General features: G+C 39.5%; 1 protein-coding gene across 3 annotated transcripts in view; it reads left to right on the top strand.

The window, feature by feature from the left end:
* LOC117400904 (rho guanine nucleotide exchange factor 25) overlaps positions 1-14,858 on the top strand; it is an 85,020-nt gene extending 70,162 nt beyond the window's left edge. For 2 of the 3 annotated variants that reach the window (XM_034001257.3, XM_034001258.3), the window contains 9 exons: positions 3,259-3,348; positions 4,718-4,810; positions 4,944-4,994; positions 5,852-5,929; positions 6,507-6,698; positions 7,268-7,448; positions 8,655-8,872; positions 10,042-10,206; positions 11,730-14,858. In XM_034001257.3, coding sequence (XP_033857148.3) covers positions 3,259-3,348; positions 4,718-4,810; positions 4,944-4,994; positions 5,852-5,929; positions 6,507-6,698; positions 7,268-7,448; positions 8,655-8,872; positions 10,042-10,206; positions 11,730-11,855 — 1,194 coding nt within the window. In that variant the 3' untranslated portion in view covers positions 11,856-14,858. The remainder of the gene's footprint in view (positions 1-3,258; positions 3,349-4,717; positions 4,811-4,943; positions 4,995-5,851; positions 5,930-6,506; positions 6,699-7,267; positions 7,449-8,654; positions 8,873-10,041; positions 10,207-11,729) is intronic. The other variant, XM_034001259.3, reaches the window with a different exon arrangement.
* The last annotated feature ends 3,490 nt before the right edge of the window (positions 14,859-18,348 follow it).

Here is an 18,348-nt window from a genome sequence, read left to right on the forward strand (position 1 = left end):
GGTTAAGCACTTCCAATTTAATATAGCAAGCATTTTTGTCAGTTATATCTTTAGAAGTTGTCAAACAAGCACATCACACGAGACTTCTTTTTAGCTCACATTTTCAAAGCCTTGACTCCACTCTTTAATTAACTCTTTTTGAAGGAGACAAAACTAGAACTGAACAAGTTACAGATTTCAGGTCCCTTTAGCAGTCTGTTTATGAGAATTAGGATGACGACGTAGCTGCAGAATATGGAGATCAGTGGAAGGCTGCGAATTCCGCGGGAGCCTGTGAACGCCGCGATTTCCGAGGAATCCCGTTATCCGCAGATTTCTACTGCCTCTAGTCATCAGGAACGAACAGCAGACAGAACTGCTGCAGCTGTAGCCTAAAGTGTTTGAAAATGCAATTACTGCAAATGGCTTTATGATTGCATTCAAACAGCCTCTTTACAGTATTGTCGTGATTTTCAACGATCATCATTAACTCAGTGAGCTGTGTTCTGTCAAGTACCAATCAACAAATACATAAACCTAAACTGATCAAGTTGTGTACAGCCTTATGATGGCATGAATTAGCTCCACTACTTTTAACCCCTGAACACCTGATCGTGGGGAATGCTTCCTCGATATCTATGACATCATTAGCTCCAGTATTTTTAACCCCTGAACACCTGATCGTGGGGAATGCTTCCTTGATAGCTATGACATCATTAGCTCCAGTACTTTTAACCCCTGAACACCTGATTGTGGGGAATGCTTCCTTGATAGCTATGACATCATTAGCTCCAGTACTTTTAACCTCTGAACACCTGATCGTGGTGAATGCTTCCTCGATAGCTATGACATCATTAGCTCCAGTACTTTTAACCCCTGAACACCTGATCGTGGGGAATGCTTCCTCAATGTCTATGCTGCTGCTACTTGCAGTAATAGGGGAGGTACACCTTCCGCTCAAGAAATGAAATGGAAAATAAACAGAAAATCAAGCAAAATGAAATCAACTGCCAGACTATACACAAATCATTTGCTTACCAGCATATTTGGTTTCACTTAAGGGTAGGATGTTTATGCTAAAAAAAAGGATTTTTCAAATTGTGATTTTTGTTAAAGAGATCACACACTGATCAAACCAAGCAATAACACATGGGTTGAAAAATCTGTTGTTTTTGGCCACTACACCTTTTAAAACACAAAGAACCATTTGTGCCCTGACCGTAAAGGGTTCATCTCCTAATCAACCCCAGTGAAAAGGTCTCATAGGTCTTATCAGGTCTCCCCAGCTTCTACTGTACCGGCTGAATCTGCCTTTGGTTTTCACACAGGATACTTCAGAGCGGAAGAACGCTGAGTAAACAACTCACAAGAAATAAATGACATCAAAGCTGCATCAATTTTTTTAAGATTCTGCCTCACTACAAAGTTTACACTTTAAGATAGAGCTTAATAAGCTGCTTTGAGTGTTAACTGAACGTCTCGGACGTGTAATGAGTTTGTTTGTAATTCGTGTTGTAACAGTATTTTATTTTTTGTAAAATATATAGTGATAGCAAGATATCCATCTACTCTATTCTGTATATACAGCTATGGACAAAAGTTTTGCATCATCCTATAGAACTATCTAATTTTGCTTCATAAAGTTGAATAAAACCCGCTGACTAATGTTATGTTAACATATTGAATTACATACATTACATTTCAAAATCTAACATGAAATGCTGTACTACTGTTCTGGTAGACTTTTGTGATATCATTTTGCAGTTTCTTTGATTACATGTTAAATAAAAGATCTAAATTATGTTTATATAGTTTTTTTTTTAAGTGATGTCTCAATCCTAAAATTCTAGGTGATGCACAATGTTTAGTCAGAGCTGGATAGGTAGAATAGTTGAAAAGTCACATTGGCGTATAATTGGAATGGAATGAGAAAGGCTATTCAGTCTCAGTCAGATCAAAGCATGCTCGTGTAAGAAAGGTATAGAGAAAAATGATATGTTGGAGCAACACAACCCAGAACCATTTCGAATGACTGCAGGCACCATAAAATAGCCATTAAAACGATATCTGAAGAGGCAAACTTTTTAATTTAGGGTATTGAAAAATTGTTGGTATTGAAAAAGTCAAGGAAGAAGGGGCAGTGATCTTCAAAAGAATACTTCAATGTGAAGCCCTTTGAATCTATACTTTTTAATATCGCAATGCCTATTGGCATGAGTGAGGAATCGGACCCTACGTCATTTCTCTAGAAACCATTAGAATGGCATTGAGGTCATGACATGAGAGAATTCTAATGCGGTTATCGAAATATATTAATTAAAATGTTACGTAACTGCAGGCTTGTTCTTTAGATCAGAAAACCACCAAGATCTGTTTTTTTTCTTTTAAATACCAGGCAGCTATTCTGAGTGTTTACCAGCACACACCTTTAGATGTGTAAAGGTGTTTTTTTAAATAGGGAATATACATTTCAAATTAGAGTGTAATAATTGGTGCAAGTTATTTAATTTAAAATATATTGGACACATTATAATATTCTAAACTAAATATTTATTAATGGATTATATTTGTTAAAATGATGATTGGCAACTGTTTTATCAATTAAAATGTTCTTTGTATAGTTACATTTTGAAAGATTCAAATTGTAGTCAATTGAGAATGTTTTAAAAGCCAATATGATTAATTCAGATGGGAAATGTATCAGTTAGAACACCTTTTTTTGTAACTTATCACTAATTAAATGCAGTTCTTTTGTGTTGCTGTATTTAATTGAAGAATTGTATTGGGTATAAATATCACTGGGAATGTGCAATATATATATATGTGTGTGTGTGTGTGTGTGTGTGTGTCTGTGTGTGTGTGTGTGTGTGTGTTAAACCCTGAGATCTAAAGATGTTCTTTTTCATCTTTTAACCTCTATAGTCAATGAATAAAAAATAAAGAGATATTTTTATATCATCTCTGAGTTTTTGCTCATGAGTGGGGAATTGTGAAATGCTACAGTTTAGATCTGTTATAAAGTTAGGAAATGGGTGCCTACGACTTGATTCCATCCTGTGTTTTAGTCTCACATTTATCTCAATGTGTGGAGTGGAGATTTGGCTCTCAAGTCATAATATAGGAACTTGAAACGGCTGCACAGAGGGGGGTGGGAGTGGAGGAGGGGGGGGGGGGGGGTCCGTGTCAGACGGTCATGAGAATTCAAGAGGTTTCCTTCTCCATATGAACAGTGAGACAGGCTTGTTCTTCTTTGATCTTGTGCGTTTGATTCTATTGTAGGAGCGTCGGCTGCACATGTATGTGATTTACTGTCAGAACAAACCCAAATCTGAGCACATTGTCTCCGAGTACATCGAGACCTACTTTGAAGTAAGTACTTTAAGTGACTTAATACATCTCCTTTGTACTGTAATCTGGGTTGATTTTTTTTAATTCCAATTCAATTTCCAATTCCTTTTAAAAAATCAATTCCCAATTCCTAATTCCCATTCCCTTTCAATCAATTCCAACACATCGCTGATCAAAATTGCAAACAGCAGTATTCTGTTAAAATGAGCTCCTCACAGTGGCAACACATGACTTACATCGAAGTCACTGTTTGTAAGTTATTTTAATTGGCTTCAAATGAAAGCAGTTGAACCATCACAACAGTTATTATGTCTCTAAAACATCAATTCAAATTCCTGCGAAGGAACTGACATAGGAATTGGGATTGAAAAACAGGAATTCGCCTCCACCCTGACTGTAATTGCTTGTATTGACGCAGTATTTCAATCCAATGTATTCATTTGATGGTGTACTATTTTGTATAGACCAGGCATGGGCTGCTCTGTGTGTTATATTTATACAGTTGGCTTTGGTGAAGAGTCTTTTTTTGAATAATAAAGTGTTCTCAATGCATTGATTATTACCTGTCCTATATTTGATTAGAAATTGGTTGCCGACTGCACCTTTAGAATGAATACACTGATCATCTATCGTGGTACAATGGCATATCAGAACCATGTCATACAAGGACATTGCAATATTGGTTCCAAATCCTTGCTTGCCAATGGAGTTTTTTTTTTTTTCAGGGTAACACACTAGTATTAATATTATGGTGATCCAACCCTAGTAGGCTTAAGAAATCGCCTTATTTAGACATTTCAGTTTGTTTTGGGTTTATCTTGGCTATTAGCAAAGTCACACTTCTGCACACTGTCACTGTGAAGCTGCCAAAAGGATATTTTTTTCAGCATCAGTTTTGAAGTAAATAGGATTCTGTTTTCCAGAATGTTAATGCAGGGAATTTGAGAAAGCAAGTCAGACAGCAGGATGCAGATATAACAGTACAGTGGCTCTTGGTTATGCAGCCAGGAAACTTTTCAGTAAATGTAATTATGTTTGGTTTGGGTTTTTTGCGGCTTGCTGAAGGACAGGTCTATAAAACCAGCTTGTCCATTGCTGCTTTTTATTATGTATTGGGCATGTTTCTCCTTTTTAAGAATTTTTTTTTTAAGAAGAACCAGCTTTGCCCATAATCTTTTAATATGTAGCTGATTAAAGATGGAGCTCACAATGAAAAATGTACTAAAAACTGTAGGAAAAATAATCATAAAATAACCTGCGACATTTAATTGCAAGAAAAAAACCCTGCGCAAACACAAGCTAACTGTAATGAGCATGTCTGTTAGTTATAACAAAGCTTTGAAAAGTTCTCCTGTTCAGTTTGTTGAGTTTCACTGGCTCTGGTTTTCAGGAGCTGAGGCAGCAGCTGGGACACAGGCTGCAGCTGAATGATCTTCTGATCAAACCGGTTCAGAGAATCATGAAATACCAGCTGCTGCTCAAAGTGAGTGCAACGCGTTTATACTTTCTTTGTCTCCGTTTCTGCTGATGCGCACAATGTGAAACAGCGCGCCATCCCAGCATTTACATTTCAGATCATCCAGCCTAATGCCTCTTCTTTGTCTTTTTACGTTTAGGACTTTCTAAAGTATTATACCAAAGCAGAGAGGGACACCACACCATTAGAGGTAAATTCACCTTTTATAAAAGAGAAAGGGTTCACATAGAGCTGTATTTAATCAAAAAAATACAGCGCTGTTATATGACCCATGTTATTTCCCAGTTCTATGGCGCTATTCAATCAAACATCCAGACGTAAGAGCACATGGCTCAAACACTGCAGAATCAAGGATGGGTATGTAGCCATTGGATAGGGACTTCATTAATATAGTGCGCTTGCCAACACAGACTGGCCTCCGAGTGCCTTAACAATGTATATACAGTACGCATATGTAACTATAAAGAGGAACCAAATAACAGGTGTAATGTTACCTAGGGGAATTCAAATAATCGCTCTCATTTCAGTGGGGCTTTCCTCCAATAGAGTGCCGTACAGGACTGATAGAATTTGTTCTATATTATTTTTATAGCAATCAGTAAAGCTTTGAAGTGTACAGGATATGTAAGTTCATGATTCATTTCTGTTATTGGCAAGGTTATTTTAACTAAACACACACGGTCACCACTCTATTTAGTTAGAGAGCATTTTATTTGATCCGTGCACGCTGCGTGTAAAAATAGAAATATGCCGAATGCGTTTGATAACTGCATTGCTGTGTGCAAGGCTTCATGGCTGTCTCCGGATCAGATTGAAGAGGAATTGCAGTGAAAGTACTAGTGCGATAACAAAACAAAATACCACTATACAATGACACAGGCTACACAGAAAAAGAGATTTCGAAGCAGGTATCTGCTGTGGCTCTAGAAATTGAGTAGCGTCATAGAACAGGGAAAGTGGCGGCTGTGTTTTTTAATTGTATCTGTGAATTGAATTGTAGGTCCTGGTTTTGCATTGCCATTGCTCAGTCTTTCAATTCCTCTTCAGAAAGCGGTGCAGGTCATGTGTTTCGTACCAAAGCGATGCAATGACATGATGAACGTGGGGCGCTTACAGGGATTCGAGGTGAGCTCCTGATCTGTTAGCACCTTTATAACAGGGACATTACTTTACCAATGCATAAATGAGGTCTGGAATAAATAACACACATTCCTCTGCACAAAAGAGTGCTTTTCTCCTTTTTTGAGGGCGTCGTGTGATAGGATACTGCGCTTGTTTTACTGTAATATGGTACAAATTATATTTTTGTTTTCCAGTTAACTCAAAATTAAATATTGATTACAATTTGAAAGAATATTTGTCCCGGCACTTTTGTCAGCTATTGTGTGTGTACGGCAGTCCGTTCCATATCTTATATCGGTAACACTTTACTTACACACAATTACAATGTTATTATGCAATGTACTTAATGTGTAAATCTTTTTGCATGATATATGCAAGTACACAATTGTATCTGAAAAGGGTTAGGGTTAGGGATAGGGTTAGGGTTATACTGTGCAAAAAGATTTACATGTTAAGTAACTATGCATAATCACATTGCAATTATGGGTTAGTGCACATGTATTTACTAAGTAACTACTATGTAAATGCACAGTAACTAGAGGCACAATGTAAAACGTTACCCTTTCTCTGAACTCTCCAGGGAAAGATCACAGCTCAGGGAAAGCTGCTGCAGCAGGACACCTTCAACGTGACGGAGCAGGACTGCTCCTTCCTGTCACGTGCCAAAGAGAGGCGGGTCTTCCTCTTTGAGCAGCTTGTCATCTTCAGCGAGCCAATCGACAAGAAGAAGGGCTTCTCGCTGCCCGGGTTAATCTTCAAGAGCTGCATCAAGGTAGCACTCAGCTAGCGATGGAAACAAGACTCCCGTTGCATAGCAGTTTGATCCACGCATGGTTTCACTATGAGTTTGATAAGACACACCTGAGCTTGTTACCTGTACACTGGGGGTAAACAAGCTCGTAATAAAACCTGAAATGAGGGAAACTGCTCTGCAATCAGTCTTATTTCCATCCCTAGATGTGCATTTTTATATTTCAAAACAATCTGTGAATTGTTTTAGGTGTTTACGCTGTTACCCCAGAGCTACCTGATGAACACTTTAAATTTGACTTGAATCCACCCATGTCTAAAGTTATACACCTCTAACTATTTTGTTTACATAAAGTTGTTGCGATTTTAGGGCTTGATAACTTTTTTTATGCAAAACTTTGTTCATAAAATTCTGGAAATGAAAACTGATGTTCATATACAGTATTATGCATGATTACTATTACCTGTATATGAATACAAAATGAACGAATGTTTATACTCCTGAAACCTAGTAGTAAATTAAATCAGAAACAAATAACCACGTTCTGAAATGACAGTGTTTGTGTCTGTTTGTGTGTGTGTGTCCTGTAGGTGAGCTGTCTGGGTTTTGAGGACTGCGTGGACAGCGACCCATGCAAGTTTGCACTGACGTCCCGGGGTGCCGACGGGAACACGGTGCGGTACGTCCTCCAGGGGGCAAGTCCCGAAATCAGGCAGGCCTGGGTGTGCGACGTGGGACAGATACTGGAGACACAGCGCAACTTTCTCAACGGTAACGAAATGCACTAACATTTAAAATCCATTCCAAAGTTGGCTTGTTAAACAGTTTCAGAGCTTTTAAGACTTAAACCAGTGGAACTGCAGCTACTTTCATTTCACTCGTTCTGTCAGAAGTGCCAGACCCAGCCCAGATTGTATCTCCATTAAGGAAAGCACTCTGAGATCAATCACATTCAAGAATAGGCTTCCTCTTCCAGGATCTAAGTGGGTTTCCTGCCTAATCCTGTGTCAGACTGCCGGGAAGCAGCACACAATGCCAGCATTCACCGTAACAAAAACATCACGACCAGTTTCAGAGTAAAATATGCAGAGCCTGTAACCCAAAATCAAATTCAAACAGAGATGAGTGTATCATTCGGAAGATCTGCGGCAAGCTTCTCTTGCAGCAGGTTTTTTTCTGTATAGTATTTTGCTGTTTGCCTGGCTTTCCCCATGATTATTATTATTATTATTATGATTTGTTTATTTAGCAGACGCCTTTATCCAAGGCGACTTACAGAGACTAGGGTGTGTGAACTATGCATCAGCTGCAGAGTCACTTACAATTATGTCTCACCCGAAAGACGGAGCACAAGGAGGATAAGTGACTTGCTCAGGGTCACACAATGAGTCAGTGGTTGAGGTGGGGTTTGAACCAGGGACCTTCTGGTTACAAGCCCTTTTCTTTAACCACTGGACCACACAGCCTCCTATGGACCACACAGCCTCCTATGGACCACACAGCCTACAATTGTATCAGAAAAGGGTTAGGGTTAGGGATAGGGTTAGGGTTATACTGTGCAAAAAGATTTACATGTTAAGTACACTGTAACTATGCATAATCACATTGCAATTATGGGTTAGTGCACATGTATTTACTAAGTAACTACTATGTAAATGCACAGTAACTAGAGGCACAAGGAGGTTAAGTGACTTGCTCAGGGTCACACAGTGAGTCAGTGGCTGAGGTGGGATTTGAACCAGGGACCTCCAGGTTACAAGCCCTTTTCTTTAACCACTGGACCACACAGCCTCCATGATTATACTATGTGCATGAAAACAGTAGCTGTTTTTCAATATACTGTAATTTCATGATTTGGCAGACTTAAGTTACACCCCTTGTACCTGTGACCCCTAATAAAATGCCATAAAGCACAGGTGAACCCCTGTTTCTACCCCTCCATTATAATGCTTCTGCTTCCCTACTCCATCCCGTTAGCATTGCAGTCCCCGATTGAGTACCAGCGCCGGGAGAGCAAATCCAACAGCCTGGGCAGAGCGATGAGGGCTCCCCTAGCAGCTTCTTCCACCCTCAGACCCCATTCCTCAGCCTCCATCGACCGCAACAAGCTGCCCAACCTGAGCTCCTACAACGCCTCCCTGCCCTCCCTCTACATGCCCTGCCACAGCAGCCAGGACCGCAGGATATCACACGAGGTAACGGCTCACAAAACAAGCCATGGGTCTCGTTTGGAAAAAATCAGAAATCTAAGGAGGTCATTTCAGCTTAAGTGGACCAGGGATGTCTGCTCGGCTCCGTCAGCTCCTGGAGGGCTGCAGTGTTTTCTGGCTTTCGTTCCACCCGAGCTCTCAACTACTTAATTATTCTAATTACTGGATTAATTGGACAGATTTAGCACTTCTCTCCAGGCCTCAAGATGTTTCCTAGGTCGTGAATCAAGTGCATTTTTTTAAAACTGTAAAAGACCTTGACAAATATGAAATATGTCCAATTGAATAAACAATTAGATCAATTATGTGAATTGAGAACTTAAGTTGGAAGGAAAACCAGAAGAACCTGCAGCCATCGAGGACTGGAGTTTGACAGCCCTGCTTTACAATGATCATAATGAGACCGTCAGAATGGGAAACCCATCACATTCTCACCATGGGGGGGGGGTAGGGATTGGGGGGGTAGGGTTACACAGCTCTTCTACTGCATGCCCTCAACATCTACCTTGCCATTCTCTTTCCCATGTGGTTTTGTATCTTCAACAAACCAGAACTGGAGGAAATACCTCCCCAGAATTTGGTCTAAAACAGGTTCAAAGCTAGCTCTTCCACTCCTGGTCTTTGTTTCAGCCCTGTTCTAAATGTCTTTAATTGAACCAATTAAACCTCCATCTAGACCCTGAAGCAGTTCATTCATGTTACCTGTTAAACCTGGAGTGGAATAGCCCTCCAGGACCGGGATTGGACACCCCTGGTCTAAATGTTTAGCCATTTTATAAAATATCACGCTTAGGCTCAGGCTGAGAGATACATACTTTGTTTGAGAGCTGTCCTGGGGAAACTTGATAACCCACAATTTCCTCTTTACCAACCAAAGACACTTTTCTTGAAACTGAAATGTTTGTGGGATATTGAGTTTTCCCACACAACAACTTACTTTCCAGAAAACAGTTTGACGGTAAAATTAAGCAACACTTGTTGAATCTGAAATTGTGGGGTATCATTTATTTCCATTAAATTTTTCACTTTACACCGTGGCAGACGGACGTTACGGGCAGACCAGAAACATGGGTGAGCGACCCTACAAAACGAAAAACATTTTATTTTCCTAGTGACGTTCTTACGTTTGTCGTTTTTGTTTTCTGCCTGCTCAGTCTCCACAAGTGAGACACATAGCCATAGACTCGAACCCAAGTCTCTGCATGCTGTCTCCTGCACACACCCGTCTGGAGTTCTCTGAAGCGCCTGGGAGCCCCTGCAGTGCGCAGAGCGAATCTGTTTCCAACGGGCTGTCACAGTCACCCCCGGACAGCACGCAGGTGAGCACCAACCCCGGGCTGACCAGACCCTCCTGTTCACTGCTTGAGGGACAGTGGCACTGCAGGTGCAATCGGCAACCATTTGGGGCTATGTGTTCTTTTTCTCTTACTGTTTTAAATAAATTGCATGTGTGGCCTATTAAAGCCATCAGTTAAAATGAAGACAATCACTAATTTCGACAATTTCCTAAGATTTTCAGTGACAGTGGTTTGATTTCATATGCACAACAAATCAAAACTACAGAAGCCATGGTGTGTTCTAATACAGAAGCCATGGGGTGTTCTAATACAGAAGCAATGGGGTGTTCTAATACAGAAGCAATGGGGTGTTCTGATACAGAAGCAATGGGGTGTTCTGATACAGAAGCAATGGTGTGTTCTAATACAGAAGCAATGGGGTGTTCTGATACAGAAGCAATGAGGTGTTCTGATACAGAAGCAATGGGGTGCTCTAATACAGAAGCAATGGGGTGTTCTGATACAGAAGCAATGGGGTGTTCTAATACAGAAGCAGTGGGGTGTTCTAATACAGAAGCAATGGGGTGCTCTAATACAGAAGCAATGGGGTGTTCTGATACAGAAGCAATGGGGTGTTCTAATACAGAAGCCATGGGGTGTTCTAATACAGAAGCAATGGGGTGCTGTGATACAGAAGCAATGGGGTGTTCTGATACAGAAGCAGTGGGGTGTTCTGATACAGAAGCAATGGGGTGTTCTGATACAGAAGCAATGGGGTGCTCTGATACAGAAGCAATGGAGTGTTCTAATACAGAAGCAATGGGGTGTTCTGATACAGAAGCAATGGGGTGTTCTGATACAGAAGCAATGGGGTGTTCTAATACAGAAGCAATGGGGTGCTCTGATACAGAAGCAATGGGGTGTTCTGATACAGAAGCAATGGGGTGTTCTAATACAGAAGCAATGGGGTGTTCTGATACAGAAGCAATGGGGTGTTCTAATACAGAAGCCATGGGGTGTTCTAATACAGAAGCAATGGGGTGCTGTGATACAGAAGCAATGTGGTGTTCTGATACAGAAGCAGTGGGGTGTTCTGATACAGAAGCAATGGGGTGTTCTGATACAGAAGCAATGGGGTGCTCTGATACAGAAGCAATGGGGTGTTCTGATACAGAAGCAATGGGGTGTTCTGATACAGAAGCAATGGGGTGTTCTGATACAGAAGCAATGGGGTGTTCTGATACAGAAGCAATGGGGTGCTCTGATACAGAAGCAATGGGGTGTTCTAATACAGAAGCAGTGGGGTGTTCTAATACAGAAGCAGTGGGGTGTTCTAATACAGAAGCCGTGGGGTGTTCTAATACAGAAGCAGTGGGGTGTTCTAATACAGAAGCAGTGGGGTGTTCAACTACTGTATAAGAAACTCAAGCAGACCAAGGACCCAGCAAATGCCAACATCAGTTTCACGACGCCGATGGTGGCATCGACTGAAAAGTTTGCTTTAATAACAATTGAGATTGTTGATGTCATGCATGTTTCTAATAGACCTTCTTTGTTCCACACAGAAACCAAGTGAAGGCAACCGCAGAAGTTCAACTTCATCAACCAGGGACCAAAACCACAACAGTTCAGACTCCCCTCTGCACCATCGTACTGCCAGCCTGGCTAAATTGGACGAGGATGAGCTATAAACTTTACAAAACTCTGCTTCCTCCCCTCCTGATCACTGCGACAAGGGAGAGGAACCCCTAAAGAATAAGCAGCTTCAAATATCATTTTAATGGGTTTGTCTTTTTAATTTCTCTTTACCATTGTACTGCGTTTGTAATCATTCGGGGAGGCTCTGTGTGCGGCTGGCCAAGCTGAAAGATCACATCCTGTTACGTCTGGTAGATTCAGAGAGAGCTCAATGACTGTTGACACTATAGAAAAGTAAAAATAACATTTGAAGCTTCTTAAGCATTAACAGTTCTGGAACTGTTTGAAAACTTTTTAAAAACTTTCAGTGTCTTATCTGTGATCCATTTGACGAAGCGGAAGTAGCATCTGTCTGTCTGGCAATCAGAAGCTCACATAGAAGGAACTGTCAAAGCTCACATCACCATCTGCAGAAATGTTACAGATTTTTCAAGATCAAGGACAGCGCTTTCAACTGCATGCTGTGGTGGGTCTACATTTTGGGGGAAAAAAATCTATTTTGTACCATTTTTCTCATCAGTTTGGGTGGGGGTTGTATTATATCTTTCAGAATATATATAATGAACACAAAGATGCTTTAAGGAATACCTTTTGGGGTTTTTTGGGGGCTATACATAAGTGTTGGTCTTTAAGACTCATTCTATTTGAATTCCAAAAAACAATATATATATCCTCAAAGTTTTAGATGTATTTTGTATTTAATTTTTTTACTGTCCTCTAACAATGTTTTGATGTTTGCAATCATCCTGAGTAATTCTAGTTCTCTACTATAGACATGTAACACAGGGCAGATCAGTCTGTATATTATAAGCACCAGAATTATTTAGTTAGGAAATTGGCAGATCAATACCACTGCTTGAAATGGCCCGGCACAGCTATGGCCAAAAGTTTAGCATTATCTAGAATTTTAGGGTTGAGACATAATAATAAAAAAAAAATTAAAAACTTTATGAACATAATTTCAAAATTTTATTTAACATCATGTTAATCAAAGAAACTTCAAAATGACATCGCAAAAGTCTACCGGAAGCCATAATTGTAGAACAGTATTTCAGTTAGATTTCCAAATGTCATTTTTCAATTTGTTTTTCGTTAAGTATATATGGAAAGCGGTATGTAATTCAATATGTTAACGTAACATCATTCAGCAGGTTTCAATCGACTTTATGAAGCAACTTTTGCCCATAGCTGTACATTACTTCTCTCTTTGTCTATAGTAGACAAATTGAACTGAAGAGCAGCTGTCTTAAAATACAGATTTCTATTAAACATGTCATAAGAAGATAAAGGAGACAGAAAAACATCATAAAAAGGTAAGGGGACATAAAGTATGAAAATTAATTCTGAAGCTTATTATTAAATATTAAGACGGTTTAAACCAATTGGATCTTAATTTAAAAAAAAAGATCATCTTAAAAACACCTTGATGGGCTTTAGAAAGGACAGGCAGTGTGTTTAAAGCTGACAGTTAGCAACCCGCGCTGTGTATTGCAAAGACAGTACAGTAGCTATCCTTAGCCCAATGAACCATGCAATCTCATTGGCAAATCTTTTGTAGAAAAATGTCCGTTTTCAGCCTTGCAAATCTGTTCTTGCATGGATTTCTCTCATAAACCGTACTATAGTAAATGAATGCATTTAAAAGTGAAGAACTGCCGACAATAAGGGTTCAGCTCCTATCTCCTACATATTGTTTAACCCTGAATTAAACTGTTTTTTTTTACTGCTTAGCGACTGCCAAAATTGAAAGATGTGTGTAAAGAAATGCCAGCCTAGTCACAAAAAAGACATATGTTTACATGGTAATGTTTACAGATGATAAAGCATGGCACATACTCGGAAAGCATTATAGAATATATACCGATTCCTGCATGCAGTTGAGGATGTGTAGGTGGTTTTAATGGGAGTTTCATGTGCTTCCTTGGAGACTGCCCAGCCCAAGTCCCAAGCAGTCAACACATTAAAGATGAATTTCTGTTTACTATCATGTATGTTCTGTATGATTCTGTAACATTTATGCTTCATTTGTTTCCCTAACTGTTCTAGCAAAACTGCTTCACCTAAGGGCTTCAGTGCACAGCGCAACGCTGATATGCTTGCCCACTGACTTTCAAGGAGGTCTTTTTAGAAGCAATTTTGGCCAAAGCAGAAACAGCAGAAAATGAAACTGCATACTAACATAAGAAACAGCAAATTAAATATTAGAAACGTGCCGTGTTGTTCCTGGCTGTTTCCTTCCAGCTTGAAGAAGTCCCTGGTGGAACTATCAGCTGGGACACCTTTTACTGCGTTCTCACAGGAAGTCATGCTGGGTTAGGTTCAAAATCACCTCTGTTGTAACTGCCTTGCATTTAAAACAATATCTCTCAAACCATCACCAATCATAATCAAAGTGTTCAGCTATTCCGACAGCCAGAGCAAGCACTTTATTTAATCCAACTACAGGCTGAAATGTGTTACCGTTTGTCTTTAAAAAGTTCACAGGAAACCAGTTAAGGCAAACGTTATTACAGATTCTGGTAGAATTTGACATAAAAGTGCACCACTGCTCTATAGATGCATGGTGCCGAATCATTTCCTGCGCTGTAGGTCACATGGTCCACAGCATATTTTAAATATATACTGTATATATATATATATATATATATATATATATATATATATATATATATATATATATATATATATATATAATTTCAAAATATTACAAATGGCAAACCTGCGATTTTCCTTGTCATGTTTTTTTTTTTAACATTCGGGACAACTCCAAAGAGCACCTGATTTGTCCCGAGACAGGTATACAAACCGGAATAAGTTTACATGATATCACCCCTGATTTTGCTCTTCAACGCTGAGTAGATTTCCTATGTATCATACCGTTGTATATGCATGTTTTATTAAAACAAACAAAAACGAGAAAAAAAAGACTTGATCAAATGTTTGACCTTAAGCACTCTGCTGTTGTATCATATCAATTAAAAGGTTATCTTTTGAAAGGAGTGGGTCTGTTTTTTTGAAGGAATGCATCACAGGCATGAGTGGCTGCTTTACATATTGTCTTTACACAATTGTAGCTCCAAAAATTATTCTACAAATCTCACCTATTGTGCCCTTCTATTCATTCTCCGTCTCGAATGTGCACATTTGAAAGAAACACGTACCTTTTTATTTTAAAGCATGCATGAAGTTTATGGAAAGTTGTGGAACAAACAAAGCCTTCATTATCAATACTGCAAATTGTCAGTTTTCAAATTGGTGAGCATCCTAGAACTGATTTGAAAGGTGTTATAGAAATAGGACATGGCATTCTGTCTGGCTAGCTGCATGCTTCCACGGACCACTGGATTAGATTTGAAAAGTATGCGACTACCTCCCTCTAGTGGTCAACAACACATACTACAATGAAATTGAATTCCCAGCGAATTGCGGTCTGCTGGTCTGGAGTCGTGAATGCAGCTCTGCAGTCAGGATTCTGCTCCGTGTAATGATTGTATGCTCAAGCCGGGCCGCGGTGATCTAAAATGCAAAAAGATGGGGGTGATCTACACGGCATGTTTAAAAGCTGTGCAATCATTTTTTAAAGTTGAGCTTAACATGTGCGTGGCATTACGGTACAACGAGATCAGGTTCCCTTCCCATGTTTGCGGTTATTTTCACTATAACTGTGAATGTACATGAGCGGTCTAGCCCGAAGGTAATCAAAATATCCCCGTATCATTTCCTAGCAGCTAGTTTGGGGGCTGGAATCGGAAAACCATTATAGACGATTCACCACATAATTAATGCTGTGCATTTGGTGCCCTCTGGTGGGCGTTTTTAAAATAGATCCTGTACATTTACAACTACAGTGCATTGTCCTTTGTGAATGAAGATTAGCAAGTGCACGACTTAATGTAACTATCGGCTGCAAAGGGGCGTTTGGGTGTTTTTACAAAGGCCATTATCAGCACCCCCAGTACTATAAACTACAGCAGTGCGCACATTTATCAGAACACCTCAAGATGTGTCATTTATATCATTTATATACCTGCCTGCTAGGAAACCAATGGGTGTGAGAATTTCAATTGGTCAGTGATCAGTGATATAGAAACAATAGGCACTCGTGTGTGAAAATGTTAGACCGCTTTGTGCTTTAATTAGGCATCTTAAACAACTTCTTAAAAAGTCTCCTGCAATTGACTATTTGTGGCTATGTGTTCCTTTCCGCTTACTATTTTAAATTAATTGCATGTGTGGCCTGTTAAAGTCATCAATTAAATTAGAGTTTCACTAATTTGGTTATTTTCAGTTCCAGTGATTTGATTTCATATGTACAACAAATCAAACCCTGAGAAGCAATGGCGTGTTCTACATTTGCACACTACTGCGTATACGCGTATCATTCAATGAGAATTATTACTTTTTAATTCATTATTATTTCGTTTGTGAAGAGCAAGTAAAGTTTACAATTCTGAGTTCTGGAAAAACACAGCTGGCGAAAAAAAAAAAACCCCAAAAAACAAGACCACTCACCGGGTATCGTTTCGGTCACTACAAGATAATTATGCATTATTTTGTTCACGTATATTGTTGGTGTTACAGCGATGTCTTTGAGGACAAGAGAAAGCCATGGTCGTGAGTGACGTCGCTGTCCCGTGAGGATTAGTGTTCGCGGGACAGAGAGATCAAAGGTAGCTCCTGTCTCCGCGGGGGGGGGGATCTCTATTAAAACGACTGAAAAAGTACTTCCAAATTCCTTTCCTAAATTACCCACCATTAATGTTTAAACACTCGTTATTATTTAAACAAAGACAATGTCAAACTGTGAACTTGAGCGTTAACGAGTTGTCTCGAGACGCAACAGTAAACTCGTCTAGAGAATTCGTCAAAGTAAATAAATACATAAACCAAGGGACTGTATCTTAGAATGACATCAAAATATCTAAAATACATAAATATATCCCAAAGTATAACGTTTAAAGATTTCTTACAATGAATGTTGGACATATTGAAGTGTTTGAAAAGTCTGGAGTGCATTTTAATGCCCTTAGAATTATCTTAAAATCTATTAAAGATATATTAAATCCATTTTAAAATATCTAAAATATATATATTTGAACAGCTTATTTTAAGACATCTAAAACGTTTTTTTTTATTTAATTATTATCATTTAAAGCTGCAGCAATAGATATTTTAAAAAATACAGTAATATCTAATTCATTGCTGTCTTTTTACTACAGTCTTCCATATTAGCCTTCTGTGCACCCTACTTTATCCCAGTGTTGCCATACCTTGTTGACAGGGCAGTTTGTTTACATTCCCCATAAATAGTCTTCACTATCTTTTGCACTACCCTTGCACGGCAGATAAATATAGATTCTTTGGTGCGCCGTTTTTGAGCAAAGGAAAGAAAAATCTTCTTTATTTCAATAAAGACCTTCTAAGCTGCATACTGACCATAGCAACAGATGCCAAATCATTCAGGTCTGAGATAACACACACACACACACACACAGTGATGCACTGACACACACACACACACAGTGATGCACTGACACACACACACACACACACACACAGTGATGCACTGACACACACACACACACACACACACACACACACACACACACACACTGTGACACACTGACACACACACACAGTGATGCACTGACACACACACACACACACAGTGATGCACTGACACACACACACACTGACACACACACACAGTGACACACACACACACACACACACACACACAACTGAACAGCTAATGGCAGAAGCAGATGAAGCACAAGCATAAAAGATCCCCAAAGTCCAAAATAATGTGACTTGACGTGACTTTTGGGGTTAAAGGTCAGCCTGTGAAAAAGCAGTGGCTTGTTTGTTTTACCACTTTCCGCAGCAGTGAAGCTCATGAAAGCTGGGGTTGAAGCTGTAAAAGCTCAGGTTTTAGTTCAAAGTCAAAGCTCCTTTTTCCTTTTGACATCAACAACATCTCAAACTGTTATCTTAAAAACACCACATTCCATCAGAAAGTCCAGCTCCTGCTTTATTAACCCATTGGTGATGTTCAATCATGATTTCTATGGCCTTTGTCACCTTGTTGGCAAGACATCTGAGTTAGGTCTGGAAACAAGCTGCCCACCCTCTCACAACACTGGGTTAGAGATCGTCTGTATTTCCTGCAATTGGAAAAAATCAAAATACACTCTGAGGGGATCCAGGGAAAAATTCTTCAAGACATGGCAACTTTTCCTGCAGTATGTTGACCAAGACAGGGTGACTCCAATCCCATAATCTCACAATCTGTCATTGAAAAGGGGGACGAGAGTTCTCTCTCTCTCTCTCTCTCTCTCTCTCTCTCTCTCTCTCTCTCTCTCTCTCTCTCTCTCTCTCTCTCTCTCTCTCTCTCTCTCTCTCAAATTCAAATTCAAATTCAAATTGGCTTTATTGGCATGACAATAAAAATAATTGTGTTGCCAAAGCACATACATGGCATAACCA

This window comes from Acipenser ruthenus, chromosome 45 (assembly GCF_902713425.1).
Source record: "Acipenser ruthenus chromosome 45, fAciRut3.2 maternal haplotype, whole genome shotgun sequence".
NCBI classification, from domain to species: Eukaryota; Metazoa; Chordata; class Actinopteri; order Acipenseriformes; family Acipenseridae; genus Acipenser; species Acipenser ruthenus.